Source organism: Emydura macquarii, unplaced genomic scaffold, assembly GCF_026122565.2.
Source record: "Emydura macquarii macquarii isolate MOO-44397 ecotype Brisbane River unplaced genomic scaffold, CSIRO-AGI_Emac_v2 contig_1790, whole genome shotgun sequence".
Lineage (NCBI taxonomy): Eukaryota > Metazoa > Chordata > Testudines > Chelidae > Emydura > Emydura macquarii.
Window position 1 is genome coordinate 21,171,779 of NW_027131927.1, and position 27,440 is coordinate 21,199,218.

The 27,440-nt window shown below is 39.5% G+C and overlaps 1 protein-coding gene across 5 annotated transcripts in view; it reads right to left on the reverse strand.

The window, feature by feature from the left end:
* Positions 1-26,960, reverse strand: part of ANTXR2 (ANTXR cell adhesion molecule 2) — a 222,701-nt gene extending 195,741 nt beyond the window's left edge. For 2 of the 5 annotated variants that reach the window (XM_067557090.1, XM_067557087.1), the window contains exons 1-7: positions 26,122-26,960; positions 23,466-23,537; positions 21,718-21,789; positions 14,695-14,776; positions 13,394-13,501; positions 13,220-13,288; positions 12,194-12,274 (exon numbers count right to left, since the gene is read on the reverse strand). In XM_067557090.1, coding sequence (XP_067413191.1) covers positions 12,194-12,274; positions 13,220-13,288; positions 13,394-13,501; positions 14,695-14,776; positions 21,718-21,789; positions 23,466-23,537; positions 26,122-26,315 — 678 coding nt within the window. In that variant the 5' untranslated portion in view covers positions 26,316-26,960. The remainder of the gene's footprint in view (positions 1-12,193; positions 12,275-13,219; positions 13,289-13,393; positions 13,502-14,694; positions 14,777-21,717; positions 21,790-23,465; positions 23,538-26,121) is intronic. The other 3 variants (XM_067557088.1, XM_067557089.1, XM_067557091.1) reach the window with 3 other exon arrangements.
* Between the last annotated feature and the right edge of the window lie 480 nt (positions 26,961-27,440).

A 27,440-nucleotide genomic window follows, 5' to 3' on the forward strand; every position in this document is an offset into this window, starting at 1 on the left:
ATCACATGAAAAAACATAGCACAATGTTATTTCTAAACCTTGCACCAAGAGCAGCTAGAGTATTAGACCATCCATGTGGATTAAGGAAGAGACTGATCTAATCGGAATAATTTTTTTAATGACAACTTGTTGCTTTTCTTTCTTCACCCTCCCCCTTAAAGTTTAAACATTTAATTGCTTGCTTCCTGGCTTCCCAGCACATAAACCAAGCATATTTTCCTCCTACAGGAAATGTTTGAATTAAGAAGATTTGTAATTGGTAATCAGCTGTTTCTTTAAGTTGATTTTGCTCTTGAAAAACGTTTCAGGGCTATTGAAGCATCAAGGCTACCCTTAGTGGCATGCACTTCATTGACCTCTTTCAAAACTTGTGCTTTCCACTTCTCTACAACTACGGCAGGTAGAAACAGGGTAATTATTTAAATGAATTCTAGAGTCAGGAGCTAGGTGGAACAGTGATTAAGGGCACTAGCTTTTCACCTGTATTGGGGTGAGATGGCTTAGGTCACAAGTAACATCTACCTTTAAACAACCTAGTCTCTAATCACTTTGTCTGTACTACAGAACTGAATATATTATAATTATAATTGAACCAGTTGAACAGAAATGGTTTAAATACAAATGCATTCACACTAGCCTTACTGGTTCAGTTTAAAACTACTGCAGGTTTGCCTTGTGTTTCCACCAACACTATGCTAAACCATTTCAGCTGAAATATTCACAGGCTACCCACTCCATAGATGATAGCACATTCCCCCAAAATCAGTTGATTCTAGGAGATTTCAAAAGCAAGTCTGGTCAAAACGTTCTTGGAACTAGTTGTCTTTTACAAGTGCTCTAGGGGTTGGAATTGTTCTTAGAATGGTAAATGTCTCTAGGGTACACAAGACTTAAGAACGGCAAGTTAGGAGACTAGAGTTCAATTTCCAGTTTTGCCACTGATGATGTCTAACTTCAAGCAACTAACCCCACCTCACTGTGTCTCTGTTTCTCCTCCCATTCTTTGTCTGTCTTGTCTATTTAGATTGCAAGCTCTTTTAGACAGGAACTCTCACTGTGCGCTCAATACAGCAAATGGGGGTCCCAGGGTGGATAAAATCAATGATTTTTTATATTTAAATCGGATTTTTTGTATTTTTTTTTAAATCAATAAAATACTAAATTTCTCTCTTGTTTAAAAAATAACAGTTACAATTAAAGCTCATCACAAATATGCTAAACCTACACTTAGTGTCTCATAAAAATGAATTAATGGCTCTAGTCTGAAGAAAAATGCCTTTTAGTATAAGTGTGATTTAACAAGTAAATTCCCAAGCTGTTTGCTATGTTGGATGTTGCTAGACAAAAAAAAGTTTAGCTTAGCTCATCCTGATGGTTTGTTTAATTAGTTAACTAGGTTTAGAATCTATCACCCAAGTATATGGTACAGAAAGCTGCAGTAAGAGAAATCTAGAGTTGCCAGTTGCCACTGGGTGTCATTTTCTTATTTTATATTACATAATACATGCCCCTTATTTTAAGAACATCATGGCCACAGACCATAATGATGATGCCGTAAGTCTATTCCCTATTTTACTTGAGCATAAAACTCAGCTTTCCCAAGGGAACCCCATCCTATACTTGTTTTCTCAAAAAACAGAAGCGCCAGTGAGTTCTATGGGGCTTACTCCAAAATTAAGTGCACTCTAAGTGCAGTCTGTCTTAGCTTTTTTGGTAATTTGGAATCAGATCTGCATCCTTGCTGAAAAAAATGTAAATGATTAACTGAATAAGAGTGAGAAGAACGACTATTCAAAATCATTTTTGAATTTTGTTTCAGGATCCCATTTAAGCATAAGAGACTTTGACTGTGACTCTCTATCTGCAACAACTTCAGAGTCATCCGTTTGTACTTTTAGCAGCAGTGCTGCTATCTCATTACAAGAAGTAATTTGCTCTGATTACCCATTCTCACCTCCTACTCAATGGTTGTCATTAAGCCTCAAGTACCCGGCTTCTATCCATCTACCCCATTGTTATCTATGCCCTTGGATATGTAAATATTGCCTTCTATTTGTTTCCTATTTGCTGTATTATTTCTACCAACTGCATCTGAAGAAGTGAGCTGAGGCTCACGAAAGCTTATGCCTTCTGAAATTAAATTGGTTAGTCTTTAAAGTGCTACAGAACTCTCATTTTTGCAGTATACAGACTAACACGGCTACCCCTCTGGAACAGTGCTGCAACTAAATGTATTTCAGACAACAAAGTATCAGTAGCAAGCAAAAGATTTCAGTCATCCAGTAAAACCACCACCATGGATGGATTTGAATTAAGGACCAGCAAATACCAACAAGACACCATAGATGAAAAGATTGCTGGATTCATTTATGCCACAAATTCTCCTTTTCACATTGTTAACAATGAACACTTCATTGACATAGTTGAGTCCTTACAACCAGGCTACACTTCACCTGGTAGAGCAGACATTGGTGGAAGGTTGATAGATATAGTACATGAGAAAGAACTTGACCAGTATGCAAGAAATATTGAGGGGAAATTTGCCAGTTTAAGCCTTGATGGATAGAGAGCAATGTACACAATGATCCAGTAATATGTGCCTGTGTGACAACAGAAGATGGGGTTGCATATCTTTCAGAAACAATAGATACAGCGGGAAATACCCAAACAACAGAATTATTTAAAAGAAGTGGCAATGAAAGCTATAATAAATTGTGAACAAAAATTCAACTGTCATGTGCACAGTTGTGTCACAGACAGTACTACAAACATGGCAAAGATGAGAAGATACTGAAAAGAAGAAATAGAAGAGTGCTCCTTAATAACATATGGCTGCAGTGCCCATTTAATGCATCTTTTAGCCAAAGACTTAAGTACTTCTTCTCCAGGAATAAAATAAAATGTTGTGGAAATCACAAAATACTTCTGTAACAACCATTTTGCTTCAGCTTCACTGAAGAGAGCAGGAGTATCCAAACTAATTCTCCCTCAAGATGTTTGATGGAATTGTGTAGTTGATTGTTTTGAACAATTTATTAAGAACTGGCCTATTCTCATAAAACTTTGTGAAGAAAACCATGATGAAATAGATGGAAGTATCTCATCCAAAGTATCTAATATTGGATTAAAGAGGAATGTAGAGGATATGCTCAGTATACTGAAGCCCATATCCATAGCCTTAAACAAACTTCAGAGAAGTTGTTGCTGCACTGCTGATGCTGTCAACATTTGGAAGGCACTTCAAGAGACATTGAAGAAAGAAATACCTCACCAGAAAGTTAAACTGCAGGCAATAAACAAGTGAATGGATCAAGCATTAACTCCACCTCATTTTCTTGCAAACATTCTCAACCCCAGATATAAAGATAGATGCCTAACTTCTGAAGAAGGTGATGCTGTCATGGCATGGGCATCTCAAAATCACTCCTCAGTTATGCTAGTCATTATAACTTTCAGGACTAGAGTGGAACCATTTTAAAAGTACATATTTACTGATGATACTTTGAACAAAGTCAGTCCCCTGAATTGGTGGAACTCATTAGCCAGGCACCCTGAAACAGAGTGCTTTCAGTTGCTAAAGCCAACTTTTCACAGCAATAGCTTCCTCTGCAGGCACAGAGGAATCATTGGGTATTCTTCACGCAAAGCTAAGAAATCGACTGGGAGTTGAAAAGGCAGGAAAACTCATATTTCTGTTACAGTCTATGAATAAAAATGACAGTTGGAGTGGGGAAGATGAAAACTAGTTGTAGAAGTTTTAAGGACAGCGTACATTTAGTGTTGTAATGACTTGTCTATTAGAGTTAATAAAATTTGAAATTTAAAAAAAAAAGAAAAGAAAAGGAGTTTAAGGACAGCCATCAGCCGGCAACTCAGGAGACTGCTGCAATTGCAAATGTGAAACATTTATGTAACATTTAAGATTTAGTTTAATAAACTATAAGTGCTATTGTGTTTGTGTGTGTCATTTAGTTCTTACCATTCCTAATGTGCTGTTGCTGTATCTGCAGCTTGACACAGGTAGTGAGTATTATGTACTATTTCCTAAATTAATAAAAATCAAGTTATCTAAAAAATTACACAAAGTATATCCTAGATGTTGTAAAATGCTGTACTGAGTTGTAAATTAACATGTTTTAGTGATCAGAGTTGCACCATTGTTTAAGAAATATGTGAAGAAGAATCAGTAGGAAACTTGATTTAAATCAATCCACCCTATGGGGTCCTGATCTTGACTGGGACTTCTAGGTTCTACTTTAATACTACTGTAAAGCCACTGTGGGCATGTGCAAGGTAAGAAGTGTTCAAGGCACATATTCAGAGGCGTTATATAATTTGTCTGCACAAGCAATATTTATGCAGCTCTTTTCCTTCAGAAAAATGGGCCAGGATCTCATTAATCTATGTTACAACTTTTCAGCAGTTCTCAGACTTCACTGCACCATGACCCACTTCTGACAACAAAAATTACTACACGGCCCCGGGCAGGGGACTCAAGCCTGAGCCAGAGCCCAAGTCCAGTGGCCTCAGGCAGAGGAGAGGGGGCCAAAGCCGAAATCCAGGCCATGCTGCCTCAGAACCCAGGGGGCTAAGGGGGCCAAAGGCGAAGCCCAACGGCTTCAGTCCCAGACCCAGCAAGTCTAACGCCAGCTCTGGTGACTTCATTAAAATGGGGTTCTGACCCACTTTGAGGTCCCGACTCACACTTTGAGAGCCGCTGGTAAAAATGCATTCTTACGCAACCATTTATTGATAGAAATGAGGAAAGGTTTGACTAAAAGAAAAAGCATTTATTAGCTATCCTTTGCTGCTATTCAAGGGAATGGGAATTATAGAGTGTGGTTTATTGACTGATCTTTGCAGTTAGATCAGGCTACATGCCCATAACAAATGAGAATTTTACCGGAAAAAGCTTCTACACTTAAGCCGTAAGCTTTTATAGCAGTGCCTGTTAACACCACTTTACCTAAGGGTCTGTCAGCATGTCCATTTGAATCCAGTTTTTCAAAGGATTATGACTTACCTATAAAATTTTGCTCCAATGAGAAAGTTGGCAAACGAGATCTCTGCCTCAGGGAGCATTAATATCTTCAAAATTATAATAAAGACACTTTAAATACAGTATTGTGTGTATCTGTATATGAGAGCCTTGAAAATTGCAAGGAAATGTTACCAGTCCAGACACAAGATCTATTCTCATGCCTTTTACCACTGTTATTGATGAAAAACAAAAACCCAGCACTAATAGTATTTTATTCACACATCTGATGAAGTGGGTTTCTGCCCATGAAAACTTATGCCCAAATAAATGTGTTAGTCTTTAAGGTGACACAGGACTCCCCCCCCCCCTTTTTTTTTTTTTTTTTTTTTTTGATAATACAAAGTTACTCCCCCTGGGTTGGTGGTCCCTTAATTTAATTCTATGATTCCTGAGTATTCCTCTTTTATCATCCTAAATCATTTCTCTCGAAGTTGGACTTTGCGCCCTTCAGATATTGTAAACTGTTATCATGCCCCATCTTCCCCAAGTCATCACTTAGTCAAGAAGTGCATACAGGATCAGAGGCTGATACTGTTACACATATAGAGCACGGTACTAGCCAGCAAACAGCCCTATTAATCTCAGAGGGACTACTCACAGAGTGAAATACTACGCAATGAGGGTAAAGGTATGAGAATCTGGCCCACATTATTTCACTCTATATTAGTAACACCTCATACATCAATCCCTCCAGGCCCCTCATGTCTGTTGCTCTTTGTTGAACTTCTTCCAGTTTGTCAATATCATTTCAGTAATGAGGTGTAGAGAACTGAATGCAATATTCAAGGTACAGCTTCACTAGAGCAATATATAGATAGACTATTACCACTCTGCTTCATGGCATAATGCCTCTCCAGGTGCTAGGTGCCTTTAACTTTGGATTTCTGATATATAGATATATATAGATATATAGATATAGATATAAAATTGTAATCTTAACTTTGAATTTCCAGCCTATTTTTTGTGTTTTCTGAGAAAGTTACAATTTTCTCTTAAGGTGGGTCTTCCCCTCCACGCTAAATGGACATAATCCACTTGAAATCTATTCAGCCTGAAAAGTCTCAGTTAAAAGTTGTTTGTATTTATAAACAATTTATATGGTTTGACTATCATGTTTTTCTATTTTTAAAATTGTGTTTTTCTGTCCCTTCTTCCTGTATGAAAGCCCTGAACTTACTCTACAGGGGAAACAGTAAAATTGACAATACACAAATCAATCAATTAAAACAATAGAGACAAATATTTCTCTCTCTAATCTCCTTCTATGATAATAATCTTAAGACACAAACTGTTATAACATAAGGTAAACATTTTTCAGACAGAGGGTTCTTTTTAGCTGACTATTTCCCTTTAAGTGTCTGTTAAGTATCAATTTCCTATTGTATCCTTATCTGATAAGTGTTTAGGGTTGTTTTAACATAAAATATTCTCTCACTTCCCATATTATGCACCATCAATTCATAGTATGAAAGCTATGTGATGTTTTTTTATAGTTGGTCACATAGTTTAAGTTACTAAAGAGCAATCCAGATTTTAAAATGAAGGTTACTTTTAAAACTGTACTCTGTTCCAACTCTGCCCTCAGAAACAGCTATGTAACTTCCACTCACTGCACCCAAATCAGTGGGAGTTCTCCAAGTACATGTGAAGACAGAATTAGGACCCTTTCATTTATTTTGTTTTCAGAACCAGGTTCATTCAAGAAATGTAGATCTCCAGACCACATGCTGAACTGTGCACAGTGAATGTAATGGAACTGTAGTGTTCGGTATTGTATCTCGGTGGCGGGAATGGAGCAAATGGACAAAATGGATTCAAAGTTTAGCTTATTTATTAAATGAGGTAACGAGACAGAGACATGACTGGAAACCCTCTGCAATAACGCAACAGCAGCTTCAGAGCAAGTTTTACTACCAGGAGGAAAATAAAAGCACAATCAACCACAAGGATAAGAAGTAACAATTTACAGGTGTGTATGGGCATCTTATACCAAGGGAAAATGCCCACATTTGTTATCATTATTGTTATTATTATTGGTTGAGCAGCAGCAGCACCTAGCAAATAGTGAGGTGAACCATAGAGTGAAGAAGAAGCCCACGCAAAAGATACCTATAACAATATACCACTGAGGGTCCATTGGGTTAGGAGAGGTAGACCTATCTAAGCGGGGAGAAGGGCGCTTACCAATACAAGAACGAGGAGACTTATGCTTCGTTCTGATAAGCGAGTGGCGACCAGGGAACCGTCCTGCTTGAGGCATTCGCTAGCGCTTTTGCGGATCCACGGAGAGTCTCTCCGAGGAGGGGACTTCCAGGCCTTTTTATACTCTTTTTGCTATCACTGGGGCAGGTGACGTTTGTCTCAATCCCCACGGGGATTGGGCCTTATTTTAAGTTCCATTAGTTTATTGGTGGTTAATTAGGGACTTTTTGGAAAAAGGTGACGTTAGTTGTTTACTTCAGAAGAGTTTAATTATAATGCAGATATTCCTTGATATATAGCTAAAACAGTAATTATTCCGCTGACCAAGTGTCAGCAGGTTTATATTTTTAACTCGGGACTTTTCAGGTCCAATGGCACTTCCTTTTTTGGGCTAAGGCTTATTAGAGGACAGTGTCTGGGCCCTGCTCTCGAGAGGCCTAAATTTTGTTTTATTGATTATAAAAGCTTAGCACTGCCCTCAGGGCCTCGCTCTTGTCAAGCTGCACTGATTTTGCGTGACAAAGTTTTGCGCGCCCTAACAGGAACATTCCACAAAAGCAGGCAAAACTCAAAACATGAACCTCTCTGCAAGCTGGAGACAAGGTTGGATTGATTTAAGGTTTGGGGTGCAGCCTCCCAAACACATGGACCCTGAGGAACCACAAGCAGAGAGAGACCCACTCCCATGAAGGCCAAGATGCCCAACTATTGCCTCCTTGCTGGCTTTCCTCCTGTGAGATCCTTGCCTCCTAACCCCTCTGAAAGACCAGTACAGCAGTGGAGTGGAATTCTCAGTAAGTACAACAGCTGCAGGGAAGATGGTCTCAGCAAAATGAATTTCATTTTCAAATAGATTTGATATCTGGATATCTACTGGAGTAACAGAGGCTCAGCCAGAAAGGACATCTCAGTGAGTGCCTGTTCCCCAGCCCACCCCATAAACCTGCAGAACTCCAACCCTGTGAAGCTCCAGCACAAGATCTTCTCTAGCAACACTATTTTTGAGAGGATGGAGAGGGAGAGGGAAAGAGATGAAAATGGAGGCCGCATCTGGCTCCCAGCTCTGTGCTTTAATCACTATAGCCTGCTTCTTCTTCTCAGTAGGCTACTTCCACAACAATGTTTATTTCAAAATCAACTGAAAACATTAAGAACATAGAGCTAAAGCTGTAAAATTTCCAGATGTGATAAATAGGAATGTTTCCAACAGTGCTATTTTAGAACAAGCTTGATTCTTATGCGACTTCATGGAGAACATTTATACTTGTGGTTGGGATTTTTTGAAGTTGCATCTAAGGAATTTGGATACTCAATTCCTATTCATTTTAATGGAAACTGGGTGCCAGGATCCCCTCGGAAACTTTGAAAATATCAGCTAGAGTTTATTGTTTTAAGGATCCAGACTACTTCTCAAGCACATGCTAAAGAATTGAAGTGTTTCTAAGTTAAATGCTTCCTGAATCAGGACATGGATCTTCCCATGTGCTGGCCATCTCTTTGAAAAGTGGTCATCATCCTGTAACTTCCAATGAAGAACACAAGGGTTCAGGATGAACAACTTGCAACACTGGTCCCTAGAACACTGATGTGGTTATCACATTCTAAATGGCCATTCCTGAATGGTGCTTTAATAAAGAAGAAAATTCATAATTAAATCCAATCCATATTAGGAAAGATTTGAGCTCCTCATATGGCACCAAAATATCACATTGTGAAAGAAACTGTGCACTCCTAAACTCTTAAATCTCACATTGCCTCTGTATTTACTCTGCTTGCTCATGAAGCCATACTTCCACATAATTATCAGCCAAACTAAATCAGTAAACCATTCCTGATAGGATAACCAACTTGCCTTCAGCATTTTTCTTTTAAGCTACTGCTTAGACTTTCTGCTTAGATTTATTTACTCTGACAACTCTGTTCATTTAATACTTTGTAAAGCTGGATATTAACAATGCCAGAAAAGCTTACAGAACTTCATGTGAGTTATCACCACACAGAAGCATGCATAAATAAAATAAATTGTTCAAATACACTATATGGCGATATCATTCGAAAGAAATGTGGCACGATACATTCATGGGTAAATCCTTACTGACTTCACTGGGAATTGGAGCAAGTAAAAATTAAGAAAGAACTTTAGGATGTGGGCTAGAATTTTTCTAAGGTTATGTCTACACTGCACACCACTGGCAGCGGCATGGCTGGTATGTGTAGCTATACACCCCTATGAAAAGCAGGTGGCATCCACACTGCAGTGGATGGTTACATCCATCAGTGAAAGGCTCTGGCAGTGGGGAAAGACCCCGGCATCTGCCCACAATCTTTCCCTTCCCCCTGCCTCTCTCTACCGGAGCATTTCCCTGCTGCCAGTGTCTTTCCCAGTGATGGAGAAAGTCTCCGGCAGCTCCTGCAGCAAGGAAAGGCTCCAAAAATGGGAAACTCTGGAAACCATCAAATCAACAACCAAATAATTTTTTGTTTATCCCAACAAACAGAAATGAAATGAGCCCTTTCTTGTGTTTCCAGACAACCTGAATAGCTGCAGCACAAGCCTTTTCATGGAAAGATATAAGCAATTAGCTAAGCCCTGAAACATTTGTTCGAACTGCAGTCTGCTAAATAAAAATCTACACAATTCAAGAGCTCAGTTACAGCTTATAAGAAACAGACAAAGTGTTTAAGATCTAGAATAGATCTTCCTTTAAAAGTCAGTCCCACACAGTATCTTTGGGATGATGCATTCCTTATGTAACAGTTTTAACGGTGGGATTTTCACAAGCACCAGAGGGGGCTGAATTTCAATGGGAGTTTGGTGCTGAATTCCTTAGGTGCTTTTGAAATCCCACTCTGAAAAACTAGAGGGTAAAATTCACCCATTTACATCAGTTTCTGCCAGGTCACAGGGTCCACAGCAGCTGAAAGTTCTTGGGGTGGAGTAATGAAGGCACGCAGGCACTCTTCTCAGCCATCTCAGTCAAGGTTGTGACAGACAGCAAATGCAGCCTCAAAAATGGGTGTCATTGACCAGCGAAATGATGGGGCCAGAACAGCTATGGGATGCATCCTACTCTACTCATTCTAATTGTACCTTCCATAAGCTGGGCTCCTAAGGAAACCCTAAGAGAAACTATACTTCCCCTTCCCTTCAAAACCTGATGGACGAGCATGGTGGAATCACCACCGCCTCTAACAAAGGTGAATCCTGGGGAACAGCAGGCTTTGCTAGCACAAAGGAGGTGCAAACTGCTGGTCACTCTACTTATGAGTTGAACCTGGCCATATATAGAAAACTTTATAAATGTTTAGATCATGGGGTTTCCAAGGACATTAAACAATTAGGGCTAAATATTCAGCTGGTGTAAAGTCAGTTTAGCTCCATTGACTTAAAGGTGCTATGCCAATTTACATCAGCAGAGGAACTGGCCCTTAAAATCTTCAAAAATAATGGCAAACAGGCATTCCCCCTAGTGTTTGCCACATGGATTTACTATCTCTTAAGGAAGATGAAGTAAGAGCCTGAACAGATTGACTGTACCTCTTTAGACTGCACAAAGAATCTTCTGAAACAATATATTGTAAGCAAAGAGAAGAAGAAAGTAGTTTCATCTATACCAGTAACTTCTATTCAGTGGAACACATTATTCAGTGGAAAAGTAGTGACAAGTTCATGATTTCATAACTTAGTTATAAGTAGTGTCCTTTGTTTAAAAAAAAGGGGGGAGAGGGACAAACAGCAATGGGGTCTGTCTTGGGAAGAAAGTTTCATTCACCAGTATATTTATAACCTTTAAATTTGACATTCAGCTTGCACTATTTTCCTTTATGAATAAAAGCTGTATTGAACAGCATATGGAGCTTAAACCAGCTTGAGAACACTGCCTATCATGCTGACCAATAGTCTCACTGTTTCCTTCTGTTCCTCTGTCTGTCTGTATCTATCTGTTGTCTTCTGCTTTCTACTTAGATTGTAAACTCTTTGGGGCAAAGACTGTCTTTTTGTTTTGGCCTTGTACAACGCCCATTGGGGTCCTGGTCCATGATTGGGGCTGCTATGCACTACTGCAACACAAATAATTAACAACAATAATAAACAATCTTTTAAGGCGCTGGTGTTCTGACAATTATCCTAAATACACGGAATTTACTCTAAAATCAAACTACTATATTAGGGTCCATACAACTGAAGATGCCTACTTGACCAAACAAACTAAAATATAGCCTAGCCACTGACTACATCAAAATCATGAACTGCTTCTCTTGGTTTCATCTCTTCATATCCCTTTCAAATAAATCACTGTAATCAGTTCATTCATCCATACTCATTAACAGAACACTTTGGTGAAATGCACAAAGACAGGAGTAACAAACCAAACTAAAAGACTGTATTTTCACAGGGAGAAAAAGTGGGTAAAAGCAGAGGCCAAAATGAGGCTTCCAGAATACTTCCATATTCTTTTTCTTATTGATTTCTGATTAGTGTCAGAACTAGCTTATTAAATGCTTTAAAACCAATTGTTCTCAAGCTTTTTTGAATCATCAGATCAAGCCCTTAACTGTAAAAGTTTCCACCTCATTCCCTTGAATTAGGAAACCTCACTTAAACTTGCATTTTGCTAACTCCATACTGAGTCAGACCACATGCAATTCAGTGGATGGCAAGCAATAGCAATGGATGGAAATGCATCACTAAGGTCAAAGGGTAAATGTACTGCATGTACCAGTGATTGGGAACTATGGATTTAGGACTGAATTCTGCTTAATGAAGTCAATGGAAGATGAGGGCTCTCAGGGGGCACTCAGCTCCTTGCATGATCAGGCCCATCAGCTAAACCCCGCTAACTACAATACAATGGCCTTCCTGGCAAAAACCAAGGGCACAACAGAAACCAAGAAATTGCTTCAAAAATCCATCTAAACTTCTGAGAATGTGTGTTCAATGATACTCACAGAATTAATTATTCCTTTCAGCGCTTGGAATCCTCCAGTGACAGGGAAGACTTGTTCTTTTGTGTCAGCAATTTTTTCAAGCTACAGAAAACAAAAAAATAATTTGGCAAACCAAACATGTTGCACAATATTTTTCATCTACAAAATCTAAACAGGTCTAAAAATAAAAGGATCTATCATTTAGCAAAAGAATGAAAATCCTGGATCTCATGGACACTGACTGTGGCCCACAGCTAAAAGAGATTTTTCAGTTATGATTTTTCTGATTCATTTCATGATATGCAGCTAATCCCACCACTCAAATTCAAACAAAACCAAAGTAAGGGGATCCCTTAGCTTCTAAATTCTGACAGTTTCAGACAGTCATTTTACTCTTCTTCTTGGAATGGAATTAAAAATCAGCACTAAAACTGAGAAAGAGATAGATGGCACAAACTTTTCTGCTTCCCTGTTTGCTTTGTCTTACTTTAAGAAGCCTTTCCACATGCCTTTTGTGTAATGTTCCTTCTGTACACTTTTCCATTTAAAGGCCAAGTCTTTCTATTCCATTTCCATCTGCTCTATAGTGCTAACTTGGCTAATGATCAGAACACAGATTATATGAGCGCAGGACCTACAGAAAAATTTTCAGCTGATGAAAAAGACAATAGTCCTTCTTTTGTTTTCCAATACAAAGACTATTGTCCCGTCAACTCCAAGCTTATCTATAGCCACTGTACTTGTGCAAGCAGAGATCTAAGCCAGTTAACATTTTAATGGAAAGTTTACCTAAATTATCTGGTTGAGGCAGCTATCAATAAATGAAATTAATTTCTGAGAGATCTTTTCAGTAATAAAACAGTGGCATCCACTCATCCTTTTTACTTCTATTAATAAGCAAATGTCTAAATATGCTGGAGAAGATATTGCACTGTTCCAATGTAAGTAAAGTACATTCATCCACCACAGTGAAGGATGTTTTAAAAAAACTTGTAATAAGACATTAGTTAGTAACAACAACAACAACTACTAAAACAATGCACTTACCTGTTCTTGTTTAAAATCAAGGACCCCAACACAATAAACTCTAGCCCCTAAAGTTCTGGCCTTCTTTGCCTGTTCCAAAACAGAATGGAAAAAGAAATATGCTATTTACACACCAGGCTATACACACACAAAAACACAGCAGAATGTAACAGGCAGTTGCAGGTCAGTACTCACCTCTTTTTCTGCATACAAGGGGATCTGACCATCCAATTTACCATCTGTCAACGCAATTATTATACTGGAGAATTTTGAGCCTCCTGCATCCTCAATTTGTTGATTTGCCTGAAAATGAACAATAATTATCCAGTTTACAGTCATACCCAAACTTGTAACCAAGATGTTTCTATTAAATGAATGAAGAAATTTGAAATAATCCAAACACTGAATAATCAAATCCATCTCTAAAACTTACCTCTTCAAGCAAACGGCCTCCCTCTTTCCATCATCCTTTCATTAACTTAACCAGGAGTTCGATCAGGGCCTTGGATTGTAATTGTTTAGGCCAAGGAGCATGACCAACATTTTCCACAGTTACTAGTGACTTTAAGACCCCCAGTGTTTGGATCCCCACACTGACACACACTTAAAGGGATATCCTTTTCAGAGGTAGATATTCTTCAATTTCTAAAGACCATGTCCCTTTAAAGTGTCTCATTTTCAATATTGCCAACACCAAACTTTCAAAAATCATTAGTCAGGCCCCAAAATTTAATGATATCAGATTAAAAATCATGAGGGTTTTTTTTAAACCACCACCACCACATTTGGGGTTCTTTTTATTTGCCTTCTAATTTTTCAGCCCCTGGATGCACTCAGGTCACATTTCTCTACAACCATGATGGCTGGAAACTTACTACTTCTTTTTAACGAAAAGTGAGATTCTCACAGTTTCCCTGGTCTCCAGGACCATGGTCTTTAAGCTAAACATCAAATATTGTGAGACTCACAATAAAATTACAAGAGTTGGCAAATTAAGGGAATTAAAATCACTAGTCCTATGGAACATTTGGCCTGTGTCTATGTTTGTAAACAAACATGAAAATTGTAGATGCTATATTAATATTCTGTAATAATAATAATAATAATAGCAATACTATTAAGTTGTTTATGGTTACTTACTATACTCATTTATTTAACTGTTTACTATGTTAGTTATTAATTCCATATGGGAAAACAAAATTCCACTTCCTGCCTCTAGGGAACAATACAAAAAAAAAAAAAAAAAAAAACTCCCACAAGGCAAACCTCATGGGATTTCCAAACCCCTCCAGGGTTTTTTCTCCAGCAGGACAATCTTTACTTGAGTTAAGGACCTCGGGATTTGACCTTTAAAGACTACTGAATGTAAGATCAAGTAACAAAAAAATGCATACATGTTGTTTTAAATGCATATTGTTTTGTTGTTACTTCACCAGGGCATTCAAGTCATAGAAGAACAGACTTATTTCAGTTATAACAAGAATATTAAAACTTACTAGTTTTAATCCTTCGTGCATGTATGTATCACCAGCTGGCTTTACATCACGTAAATCTTGAAGGCCTTTCATGATTATGTTTCTGAGAATTAGAAAACAAGACAAAAGGTTGTTCAATCAATAAATGATGCTACAAATCAAATTGACAATCAGCAAAACTAACAGGTTTTGATGTTCTCTGTGTCACATTGTATAAAAGGGCTTCAGTGTGACCCTGAAATTATGAGCTGAAATGATTTTTTTTACATGTTTTAAACACTGTGTAGAGACAAATTTAAAATCACAATGAAAGCTGTGCTGTGGTAACAGATATGGTGTGCCTAAATTACACTATGCTTTGGTGACTCAGAGTCAGATCCAAGTGGAATGTTTCAGATGGAGTTTATACTGCAAACAAATGTCCATGCACCAACTCTAAAACAGTCCAGTGGAAATTATGTCGTACTTTTTGAAGTTTACTTAGCTTGCTCGCCTGTGTTTACTTAGCTTCCAGGCACACACAAATTAAAAAAGAAATCCACCATGATCCACAACTTGATTTCTACAAGCAGCATAATGGAATGATATACCTTCATAAATACTGACAGAAGGCAATTTAGGAGCTGGAAGCTGCTAAAACAGCATTACAATCACTTAATAATTAAGTCCCTTTTCTTTAAAAAAAAATCTGTTCATTTTTTCAGTGTTTTTAGGATGTTCTTGTGGTTAAAGCAATGGACTGGGACTCGGGAGAGCTGGGTTCAATTCCTGGTTTTACCACAGACTTAATGTGTGATCTCTGGCAAGTCAGTTAACCTTTATGGCTATGCAGTTCCTCATTTGTAAAATAGGGACAACATTGTCTCTCTGTTTTACTGGAGAACCAAAAGGATAAATCCACCAATGACTGAAGTGCTCAGATACAATGGCAATCGGGCCATAGAACCAAATAGGTAGAAGTAAAGAAGGAAATATTTTTAATACAACCAGTAGTAGAAAAAATAAAAGGATTACGTTAAGAGGGACATAGACTCAGATTCTCAGTCAGTTTTCACTTGGGCAAACTTCCAATGAAGTCAACAGGCATTTGCCCTAGTAAGGAGATGCACAGAACATCACAAATCCAGATGACAATAAGGGAGGGCAAGGGAATGGCTAGGAAAGTATTTCCAGACTGCATGAAAGCCTTCCTTTGGGCAAACGAAGTAAAAAAGAATGAGAAAGCCACCCGGCCTGAATGCCATGCACCAAGTAATTTGTTCCACTGATTAGATTTCTCTATATTTAGAAGCTTTACTCCAGAAGTACAATATGTCGATATAAGTTTCAATTTGCATTTAGCAACTGATATCCATATTGACAGTTGCAACTGCAAAGGAAGAGATTCTGTGTTAAATAGATGGAAGAGAACAAGTTACGTAAGGTAATACAATCTGTTTGATCCAAATATTTTACAGTCAGCATCTACAGAAACAACTTGAAACTGATTATGTATGAATGCAGATTATCAACCACATACTTAGTGCTTGCCAGAAATGAGTGGCAGCATGTCCACAGGCAATAAGATTCTGCTTGCCAAGAAACAAACAGCAACTGAAGTTCCAGTTTCTGAAACAGATTTCATATGGCAAAAATAGCTCTCGTACAATCAGCTCAGTTTTATTTATTCAGTATATCTCATGACCAGGCCTCACAGGGCACTCTGGCACCTTCAGGACTCCTTTTGCAGTTTGTTCTGGTGAAATCTTAGGCCACAAAAATTGTAACTTTTGCAGCAGCAAGGAGTCACCATCTATCTTTCAGTACCAAAGCAAGCACTGCAAGAAGGGATGCATGCTACCCACCCGCCCCCCTGCCAACTCCCAGAACTAGCCAGGACTGCATCTCTCCCAGTTCTGTACTCGTTGCTGTAGCCCCCTACCCCGCGGACTGTCAACTCTTCAGGGCAGGGAGTGTCTTTCTATGTGTTTGTACAGTGCCTACCATAACGGGGCTATGATTGCTGGTTGGGGTCCTTAGGCCCTTGTGAAGTACAAATAAATAACAACCATAATAATGAATTATTGAGCTCTGCAGGCCTCACTTATGATTTAAGTCAGACAAAAGGTGGAGGGAGAGGGGGGCGGAAATCAATCCGTTCACTACAGTTTGTAACTTGCAGCCTGTCTGTGTTTGGGCTGAATGATTACAAATATAACATCTCTTCTCAATTCAACATATGTGCTACATCACACCTCTGTCTTTTAGAAAAGGCATATTTAATCTATAATAGCTACCCTGTCTGTTCTTTCCTCTTAGATTCATAATTACTTAGATAATTCCTCCATAAACAACATAAAGCAAATAATATCATCCTTACACGTCATCCATCGTGTCTTGTCTAACCTAGATTGTAAAATCCTTAGGTCAAGGACCATAGGTGAAATCCTGGCCTGACTAAATTTAATGGGAATTCTGCCATTCACCCCATGTCTTTCCTCCCTAAGGTCCCAGTTCTGCTCCCCTTTCTCATGGTGAATAATACCCATTCAGGAGTACAACCATTTATTTCAACGGGTCTATTCTTGAAGTAAAGTGCTACTTAATATGAGTAAGGGCGGCTGTATCAGGTCCTACATAGGACTTAAAAAACTACATACAAATATTGTTCATAGGGGAGCCAAACACTGCACTGATTGCATTGCCCTCATTGGGACTTCATGGTGTATGACTCAATTCAGAATTTGGCCTAGACTGTCTAATGAAGCAATATTACAGAGCACTGAGCCCCAGCATAAGACAAACTACAATGTACAACATCTGGTATTGGCTGAGTACACACCTAAGCCCGCTTCAGCTGGTCTAGTGTAGCTATGCAACTCTTCATGTAGACTGAATTATTAGATGGCATTTATCAGTTGAACTGGTGCTGACAACACTAGAAACCCTAGCACCAACAACCCAACAGCTACTGACATTGTTTTTGACACTGTGTCATGTAACCCTGCCTTCATATGGTGCTGAAAATGGTGTCAGAAGCCAGTTGCCTATCTATGTTAGATTGTTGCTAACTTGTTAGCGAAGGGGGGAATATTTTTTATATCTTCCTAATGAAGACAAGGCCATAGATCGTACACTCTGTCAGGATACATGGCCTGATCCAACATCCATTAAAGTCAATGGATATTAAATACTTCCATCAACTTCAACAGGCACTGGATCAGACCCCTACAAGTATAAATTACATAAAAAGAAACACACTGATTACACAGCACAGGCCAACTTTCCAAACACCTAATGTTGCTACTTTCAATACCTTAAGCACTGTGACGTTTATATCGTTGGTTGTTGGCACGTCACTATATGATGAGGCAAAGGCAAAATCTAGAAGACACTCTTGGAGGATCAAAATGTAATGGATTTTTAACAAGTTCCTCTATTACATCACTGCCATCATACATCCAAGCATAAACATGCAAACAGGAAAGTTTCTTTTGCATTAGTGTGAACAAATATATTTCTGACATATACAAAGAGGTGGAACAAAATATTGCTTGATAGTGAATGAGAGCACATCTAAAGAAATATGTTGAAGAAACTGCTGAATGCCAGTTTTTGCTAGCAAAAGACTTTGCCCTTGTAAATTAATGCTGCTGAGGTCAGCGTTGGCTGGAATTGTGTGCTCCGTAAGCATCAGGTCATGCAAGTTGAATTTGACAGAGGGTTAATCTAATTTGTGAACCTGAGTTTTCATAAAAATTGGGACTCAACTCTTTTAGGCCAGTTCCAACTTCATATTTATTTACCATCCCACTCTATACCTACTGGCATCTCACATTATTATTCAGAATAGCTTAAGTGCATCCTGGCCATCAATAGACCTTTGGGAGTACATTCTGATTCCCAATATGAACAAGTATATCACACAAAAAGGAGTATGAGGGATTACCAGTATCCCCTCCAACAAAATGCAGCTGGGCCACAAAACTGTTATAATCCAACAGGTGTATTAGGAAGCATACACATACTTATTGAGGGGGGAAGGAAGATGTGTTTTTTACACGTCTTAGCTCAGATAACAAAGGCAAGCTCCCCACAAAATTCACTTGCAGAGGGAACTGGCAAATTTGAAGTGAGATAACACTATGTGTATCTACTACAACATTTGGGGCTCACTTGTAGTCCGAGGATGAAAAAAGTAGGTAACTGGAAAATTAGATGCATCTTCTGAATGTTACATGTGCAACTCAACACAATCTGTATACTGCTCTGGCTGGCTACATTCTGGCAGACCTTTCATGCTCAAATGAGTGTACTCATAAGCTTAACGTTAAACGGGGTGAAGCTTGTGTGTATTCATGATGTGCAAGTGCAACAGGATACGAAGAGAAGCCCATTCTGGATTGAACAGCTAAAATGAGGCACATACCATGAAAGGATCCATAAAGACTGTGGGCCTGATCCCATGGACCTCAGCCATGCAAAGTACTTAGTAACTTCATACGGAGTTCTGCCTAAGTGAGGACAGAAGGATCACACCATACATATGGCCATAGGTCTGAGTCAAACACTAAGTATAACTGTCAGAAACCAGGATATGGAAACCTCAACTACAATTATATCTGCTAATGTACAGCCAGCCACAGGAGTATACATACAGAGTCTATTGTGCTGCCTATATCATGTGCAAAAATACACCTACTTTTCCTAGCCACCCATTTTTGATAAAATTATAGTTTTGTGCCTACAGAAGCCTTTAGTCTCCAGGACTATCAATATGCCACCTCTCACCAACACAAAATTCACTTTAGCCTTAGCTTTTTACTTCTAGGGTGTGTTCATATCATATGTCAATACAGCTGAAATATGTTGTAAAAATCAGTATGAACTTTATTTGGTAAATGATTAGCATTCTACTTATTAAAATACAATAAAGCTTCACTGACTTGAACTAATGACTGGAAATTCATTGTAATTTATTGAGATTTATGAATTAGCAAATAACAAAACAGAACTCATAACAAATCAAAGATACTGCATCACAAAATGGTATTATTTTCACTAAGTCCCTCATACTGCAATGTGCTGAGCCCCTCATCTTCTATTGGAGCCAAAGATGCTGAGCTGTTCTTAATATTTAGAATCAAAGTTGTTCAAAACCTATCTGCATTAAAAATCTCTCTATTACTACCCATCTTCCTCATCCTCTTTCGCAACCCCCAGTGAATCACAAAAGGGTAATTTTTTTCCAGTACTTGCACGCACTGATGCCTCAGGAAATATTTTATGACAGAAAGGAAAGGAAGAGAAACTCAGTTATAATTAAATGTGCTCCTCCAGAACTGTCCTTTCTAGAACTGATTTTCATAGAAAAACAGAATTTAATTCCTTCATACGACTTAGAATGTTCTACACCGACTCAATGAAACAGCACTTGTGCTTATGTGGAGGGATGCCAGCATTCTGCCTAGTCATTCAAAAAAGTGCAAACTTTATCAATCATAACTCTTAGTGTTCAGGGAGGAATAGGATATTGAAAAGAATACAGCTCCTATTGAAATCAAGAGAAAAAGACTCCCAATGACTTCAACAGGCGCTGCAGCAGGCCTAAAGTGCCTTATCCTGCACTCTCTGAAGTCATTTAGAGTTGTGATCTATAATCTCACCCTTCTTTGTATCTGCCCACAGACCAAGTCAATGAGAGCGGTTGGGTGCTTAGCAATTTTGTCAGGCCATTTTTTCAGCTGCCAAAGCATGGACTTAGAAGAATAAGCTGAGGCACCCAGTTCTGAAAATCTTGGCCTATGCCTCTGTTAATAATATTGTTTTCTTCACTTGCTTACTTATTATAAAAACCAATAAACAAACTGAATATGATAAAACATGCCTTAGTGTTAAACAGCATGTTGACACAGGTGCAAGGAGACAGAGAGAGAGAGAAATACCTCACTTCAGTCCCTCACTAGCAGTTTATATGGCTTCTTTAATTATTTCACAAAGTGTTCATAACCCAAGACAATTGTTTCTTACACGATTTGAAATGAGCTACCCAGAAGCATTTTCTCAAAATTATTTAACTATTCTGTTTTGGGGCTTTTCGTGTTGTTCTAACATGGTTCAAAAGGCATGTGTGGGAAAAATATCAGTTTTCAGTAGTTTGACATGAGAACAAAACAGAGTGGTGACCCCTGAAAACACTGCAATGACTCTCTGCAGGAAGCAATGTACTGCAATGTAGATTTCCTGTTGTTTCTGATGTAACTTTTTCTACTAGTTCACTTTGCAACAGTCTCCCCTTCCAACAGTGTATTTTTCTCTTCTATTTCCTATTTTTTCCTTCCTAGTTTTCCCTCCAACCTTCCTTGACTTCCCCAGAGGTAATAATTTTTTTTCTTCTGACTTTGAAGACAGAGCAAGCAGTCTCTTCTTTTACCAGCATTGCTACGCAAATCAAACAACAAGAGGTGCAGCAAAAAACTTCTCAACTCTCTCTTCAACTCAGGGCCATAAACAGCAACTACAGGCCTCCACTGACCACGCCTCCACTGACTAAGAGTGGTCCCAGATACCAGCACACCTTCTAACGCCTCTTTTGAAATCAATACTTTTTTTTTCAGAATGTTTATTAAAAAAATTCCTGGCTTTAGGTAACTTTTCCATATCAAATGTAACATTTATTGGAGATATTAATTTAATGTAACAGGGTTTGTCTTGAATGAAACATTTACATAGAGATTTTGCATCCATGGAATTCAATTTACAAAGATGAGCAAGCATTATTATATCCATTTTGCAGATGAAAAAACTGAGGATCAGGGTTGTGAAGTGACTTGCCTATGATCACACATAAAGATAGTTGAGACAAAAATCCAGGGTCATTTGACTCCCATTCTCATTCCTACCTAGTGGACCATCCATTGGGATATTCACAAAATAAACACAGTCACATACTGTTGCCTTATGATTCTGAGGTTTCCGTAGTGGCTACCACTTGAAAGCATCAATCATTTTGCGAACATTATCTGATCTAGTAAAAGCCCTCAAGAAAAGGAATAATGAACTAACCTGTCTCCAGTTAATGGCATAATAGCTTGTGCTTGGGTGGAAAACACTATAAAGGATAATCTCATCCGGGGGCTTTTAAAGAAAAGAAAAACACAAACATTTTAGACAAATAAAGAGAAAGCCTCGTACATTATATCCATCCATCATCTTTTTGCCTTTCTTTATTAGTATTTTGTCATCATCTTATTTCCAAAGCATACACTTTTAAACTACAAATCAAGAATATGCAGGAACAAAAGGAATTAATGGGCTGTTTACTTCTTGTGCTCATACCCTATTTGCACTGGTGTTCTGCAAAATGCAGAAGCAAAATTATTGTTGTCTTTCTTGCTGATATGCTTATGTTACCCTGTAGATAAACACAAGTTAAACTGAGGTATTTAACCTCTAAAATTCATGCACAAAACTGCAGTTTGCATATTGCAATATACTGAAGCGTCAAACTTTTAAGGCGTGCATGCACATTTTTATACTCAATATACCTACCTACATACAAATCATAGGCCTGTAACACAGGAAATAAGTGTGGGATATTATTGCTGCAGACTGCCATCCTATCAACCAATCAAAATGGAAAACAGATCTACAGCTCACACTGGTATCATCTGATTCTTACAATGAAACCTGTTCAATGTTTTCACAATAAGGAAGTTACTGTTCAGGCAGTGTAAAAGACCCTTAATATAAGTGTAAATCATTTAGAAAATCAGACCCATATATTCTATGTTCTTCAGTTGATGCAGCCAGACCACTTTCTAATCCAGCTGTTGCCAAAGGAAGCGTCACTTGGCTGCAGGAGAGGATGTACTAATGGCTTTGTAAAGAACAAACACACCCTTTTGTGTAGAGAGAAACTTATGTTTCACCACTAACTGAAAGGAAGAATTGCCAAAGCCTCTTCAGATTCTCTCCCTCTCTCTCTTTTTTTTTTTTTTAAATTTACAAAATGACTTTCAACTTTGTCACCAAGATGTCTTTTACATAAAATTTGACCTTAGCAAGATGGATGGAAGCAATATTTAATTATGCAACCCTTATTCATGTCCTCTTCATTAACTGGCCAAGCTTACAATTGCCTACTGTATGTCATTTTCCACAGGAAAAAATTAACTCCCATAACCTCCTGTATCTGTGGGTTACCTTCCTTTTAAAGGGAGCGGGGCGGGAGGAGGAAGTATTTCATTACACTAATTCCTAGTTTAAAAAAACACAGCAAGCCAATTTGTAACAGCAATCTTTGTCAGTGGAGAAGAAATGTTATTTATAAATAAAGTTTACTGCATGTGCACAAAGCAGGCACAAACTTTACACACATGCCTAGAATTGGAGAAGCAAAAGCTTTCCCTTACTTTTAGGTTGATTCGCATATTCACTTTAAATTTCCTGATATCTTTATCGGGACCTCTAAAATTAGGGTAACACTAAACAATAGATGCAAAGAAATAATACATCAGAAACAACTGATGTTGTTTATGGGGGAAACAATGCTAAAAAAAATAATCAAATCAGATATAAGAACATATTAAGAATCCAATATTTAAAGATGCTTGATAAAGATATTAACATTTTACTAAGTTCCAAACTTGGCCAAATAAAGTGAAAATGTATTGTCCGGTTTATCTGGACATTAGGATTCAAATGGTTTATATGCTTCTGAAAGGTTTACAGCTGATAACTTTACAGAAGGATTTGTTTTGTAACATACCCCAGTATCAATTAAAAGCAGAAGCTACAAAAGGAAAACATACCTCACAAATCTTTCTGTGAGTTGTTTTACAAAATCATAGATTTCAAGCCAGTTCTGTGCTACACTCCCAGATCTGAAAGGAAAACAAAAAACGGATTAGTACCTCTTAGTTCAGGGAAACCAGACAATAAAGATTACAATTTAAATACTCCTATCAATTCAATTTTTTCAGGGGGAGAGGTATTGCCACAATCCATTCCTACATTATTTCAAATGATCTCCAACAGAGGTTCATGATGGTTCTGCCACATCTTCCTGTGACAATCTGTCAACCTATTGCATAGCATAATACATTCAGCATACAGCACTACATAGGGAAGCTGTACATGACAGTTTTGTTGTGATTCCCAAGTCCACAGATTAAAAAAGAGACATTCTGTCTCGCAAATGAGAGCCTGCATCTCACCTCTCTACCTTACAACTCTGCATGTGGCACACTATGAACAAACTTTATCCTCCCAGAAAGGGGATGGCAGGAGAAGCAGATAACTACTGGTGATTGAAAAAAAAAATGTTTACGGTACAGTTGTCGGCTGGAAAATGCAGTTAGACAAAAATCAAAACGTTTTGTGGAAACGTGAGTTTCAATAACATTTTCAATGGGAAAAGATGAAATAATTCACTTTGATTTTCTCATTTTGTTTTGATAATCATTATTTATGTTACTATAACGCCTAGGGGCCCTAGTCATAAATCAGATCCATTGTGCTAGACACTGGACAAACACAGAACAAAAGGACTGCCCAGGCCCCAGAGAACTTACAATACTGAGATGTTTCATTAAGATAAAAATGTTTCATTTTGACTTTATTGTTTCAATCCATTTCTTTTATACTGTTATCACTTCACTTCTCAACTCCTTTTCCCAGTTACACAAAAAGTCAGAGGTGCTCACAATCCTTCACCACTCCTTCCAGTCCATGGCACAAGTTCATAGATCTTGGAGTTCCAGTCCTTTTCTCTTCAAACTTTTCTTGACAGTCTTTCCATCATACTTGGTCTTTCACATCCTTTCTTGCTGTCTTCATCCTCCCATGCTTTCTTTGCTGGTCATCGTTCTCCATTCTTACCACCTGTCCAGCTCACCGCAAACATGCACTCTTCAGCCTATCTTTCACTGAGAATTCCAAGTTTATCCTCTCCTTCATTTCTTCCATGCACACTATCTATCCTCCACTTGTCTGCCATTCTCCTCAGCACATTATTTCCTACTACCTATATCTTCTTATCTTCTATTTCTGTAAGGCCCACCATTTCCAAACCAAACACATGCAGCACACATTTTTCCTTTTAGTTTGTTACTTAATTGTCAGTCCCACAGTATTCCTGCTGCCTTTTTCACTGCTGCCCATGTACACTGGATTATTCTTTTCAGTTCTCCAGATCCCTCGCCAATGGCACAAATTGTACTCCCCAAATACACAAATTCTTTCTTCTGATTCAGCTTCTCTCCTTACACTTCAATCAACAGGTCTTCTTACATTTTCTGTATCTGAGTAACTTCTGTCTGCTTTGTGTTTACCTTCAAACCATGATCTTGAAACACAGATACTTTCATATGGTATTAAAATATTAATTTAATACTACATTTGTATGTTGTATTTAATATTTTATGATATTGTAATGTTTTGAAATTACCAAACAAAAAGGGTTTACTTTATCAAAATGAAGTATATTGACATTATTGAAATGAAACATTTCAATGGCTCTGAATCAAAATTTTTCAGAATTTTTATTCTGTGGGAAATTTTCAAATTTTGGCTTTTTGTTCTAGTTTGGACTGAGCACAAATTTCAGAATGTCAGAATTTTCCATGGAACACATTCTCTGACCAGCTCTACAGATAACCATTTTCCACTGAGAGCTCACACTGCCCTTGGCAAAAAGCAATCCTCCTCTCTTTTACAGAGGGCCACAAGGCAGATACCCTCACCACCTTCCAGCACAGGAAAATCCAAACCTCCAAAGACAACACCAAATTGAATTAATTAACCACTCACAGCCACGTCCCCATACACCCTGCAGTAATCTCAAGAGAACCAAACACATAAACAGCAGCTGTTTATTCACCACATTTTGCTATAACCCATTGACACACAAATATTGAATGTAACCTCACCACACACCCGTTCATCCACACACAGAGACACACCCCAAATCCACTCACACGTCTCACCTACAATAACCCAGGGACACAAACCTTGCCAACACAATCCCATACGGATACACACACACAAACTCTGCTTACACTCCACACACAGATACAACCCCAACATCCCACCTATACAGAGGCAGGCACAAGCCCAACCTCTACACACACACACACACACACTACAACCCCATACAGAGAGCGAGAGAGACAGACAGACACATACACACATCCCAGCTACACACCTATAGAGAGAGAGACAGACAGACACTAACTACACCTCCATACAGACACCCACATCCCAACCATACCCCCATACTGAGAAACACACACCTCACCCACACACACACACACCACAGCTACACCCCCTCCGCCCCTACACCGCCATGCAAAGAGACACACACCTCACCCACAGGCAAACACCACAACTACAGCATGCGGAGGGGCGCACACACCTCACTCACCCACGCCCTCCCCCCACCGCCGGTGCCCGCGCGGCCCCACTCACTTGTCCAGCACGAAGTACAAGTCGAAGGCTCCGTGGCAGGAAGGCTCGTCCTGGGCTCGAACCGCCTCCGGCAGCAGCGGCAGCAGCAGCAGCACGGGGCCCGCCAGCAGGCAGAGCAGCCGCGGGGCCGCCCGGCTGGGCCCCGGCCGGTCCCCCCTTTGCACCATCCCGCAGCCTAGCTCCGCTCCCACCATAGCCTGCGTCTGCCGCGAGCAGCGCCGGGGGGCCCGGCCGGGCCGGCAGGGGGGAGGCAGGCAGCGAGCCGAGCACAACAAAGGCAGTTGCAGCCAACTCTTGGCGGCCGCAGGACGGAGGGGAAAGGAGCCGGCTCAGTCCCGCTCTTCCCCCAGACAACAGGCCCCGCGGGCGGCAACAACTGCCCCCCTCTTCCTCCTCCTCCTCCTCAGTGCCCGGCCGCGTGCGGCTGCGTGTGTAAATCGCGGCTGCCCGCTTGGCTCCTTCACCCCGCAAGTTCCCTGGCCGCGCGCCGCGCACTCCCCGCAATGGCGACCCCGCGCTTCGCTCGCCAGCCCCGCGCCCGCCCCGCCAGCGAACCGCGCTGAAACTTTTCTGCAGCTGCCGGCTCCGGCCCGAGGAGGAGGTGGTGACTCAACGCGCCGCGATCGTTCCGTTCGCTGGCTCCCCCGAGGGCCCTGCTCACCCCGCAAGGAAGGAGAAAGAAAGAAAAAAAGCCCAGCCCCACGGACGGAGTTGCTGGAGTGGAGTCAGCGACTCTTTGAAAGGGGTGGGGATCTAGAGTGACTGTCTGAGCCTCCCCCACACAAGGGAGTAATTCCAGGGTCGTCCCAGAGGCGCCTGGCTTTGATTCAGTTGCCAGATTTAAAAAATACCCTATGAAACCACGGACTTCAGAATGTGTTTATGCCTCTGCTTTTATAGTTCACGTCAGGCTGGAACGTGACCACACAAGTCACAGCATCCCAGACAGGGTTTTTGTTTTGTTTTTGGGTGCTTTTTTGTTTTGTTTGTTTTTTAAACCTATGCCTTAAGTAAAGCAGAAACCTGGCAAAGAAGGCACTTTATTCCACCCCAGAGAACAATTTTTCTAAGGGCTCCATCGTGTTAGGGGCTGAGCACTGTCGTGGCCCTGATCCTGCAAAGCATTTAACCACTGTTCAAATTGAAGCATGGGGTTCAAGCGGTGTTTATATTTAAGCAAATGCTTAAGTATTTTGCTAGATCAGGTACAGCACCTTGCAAGACTGGCTCCTAAAGGCAGAGCTTTACGGTAATGGGAACTGCAGTTTGTAAGTGGCACTACTGAAACAATCGGGTTTTCACTCCGCTGTGAGTGCACT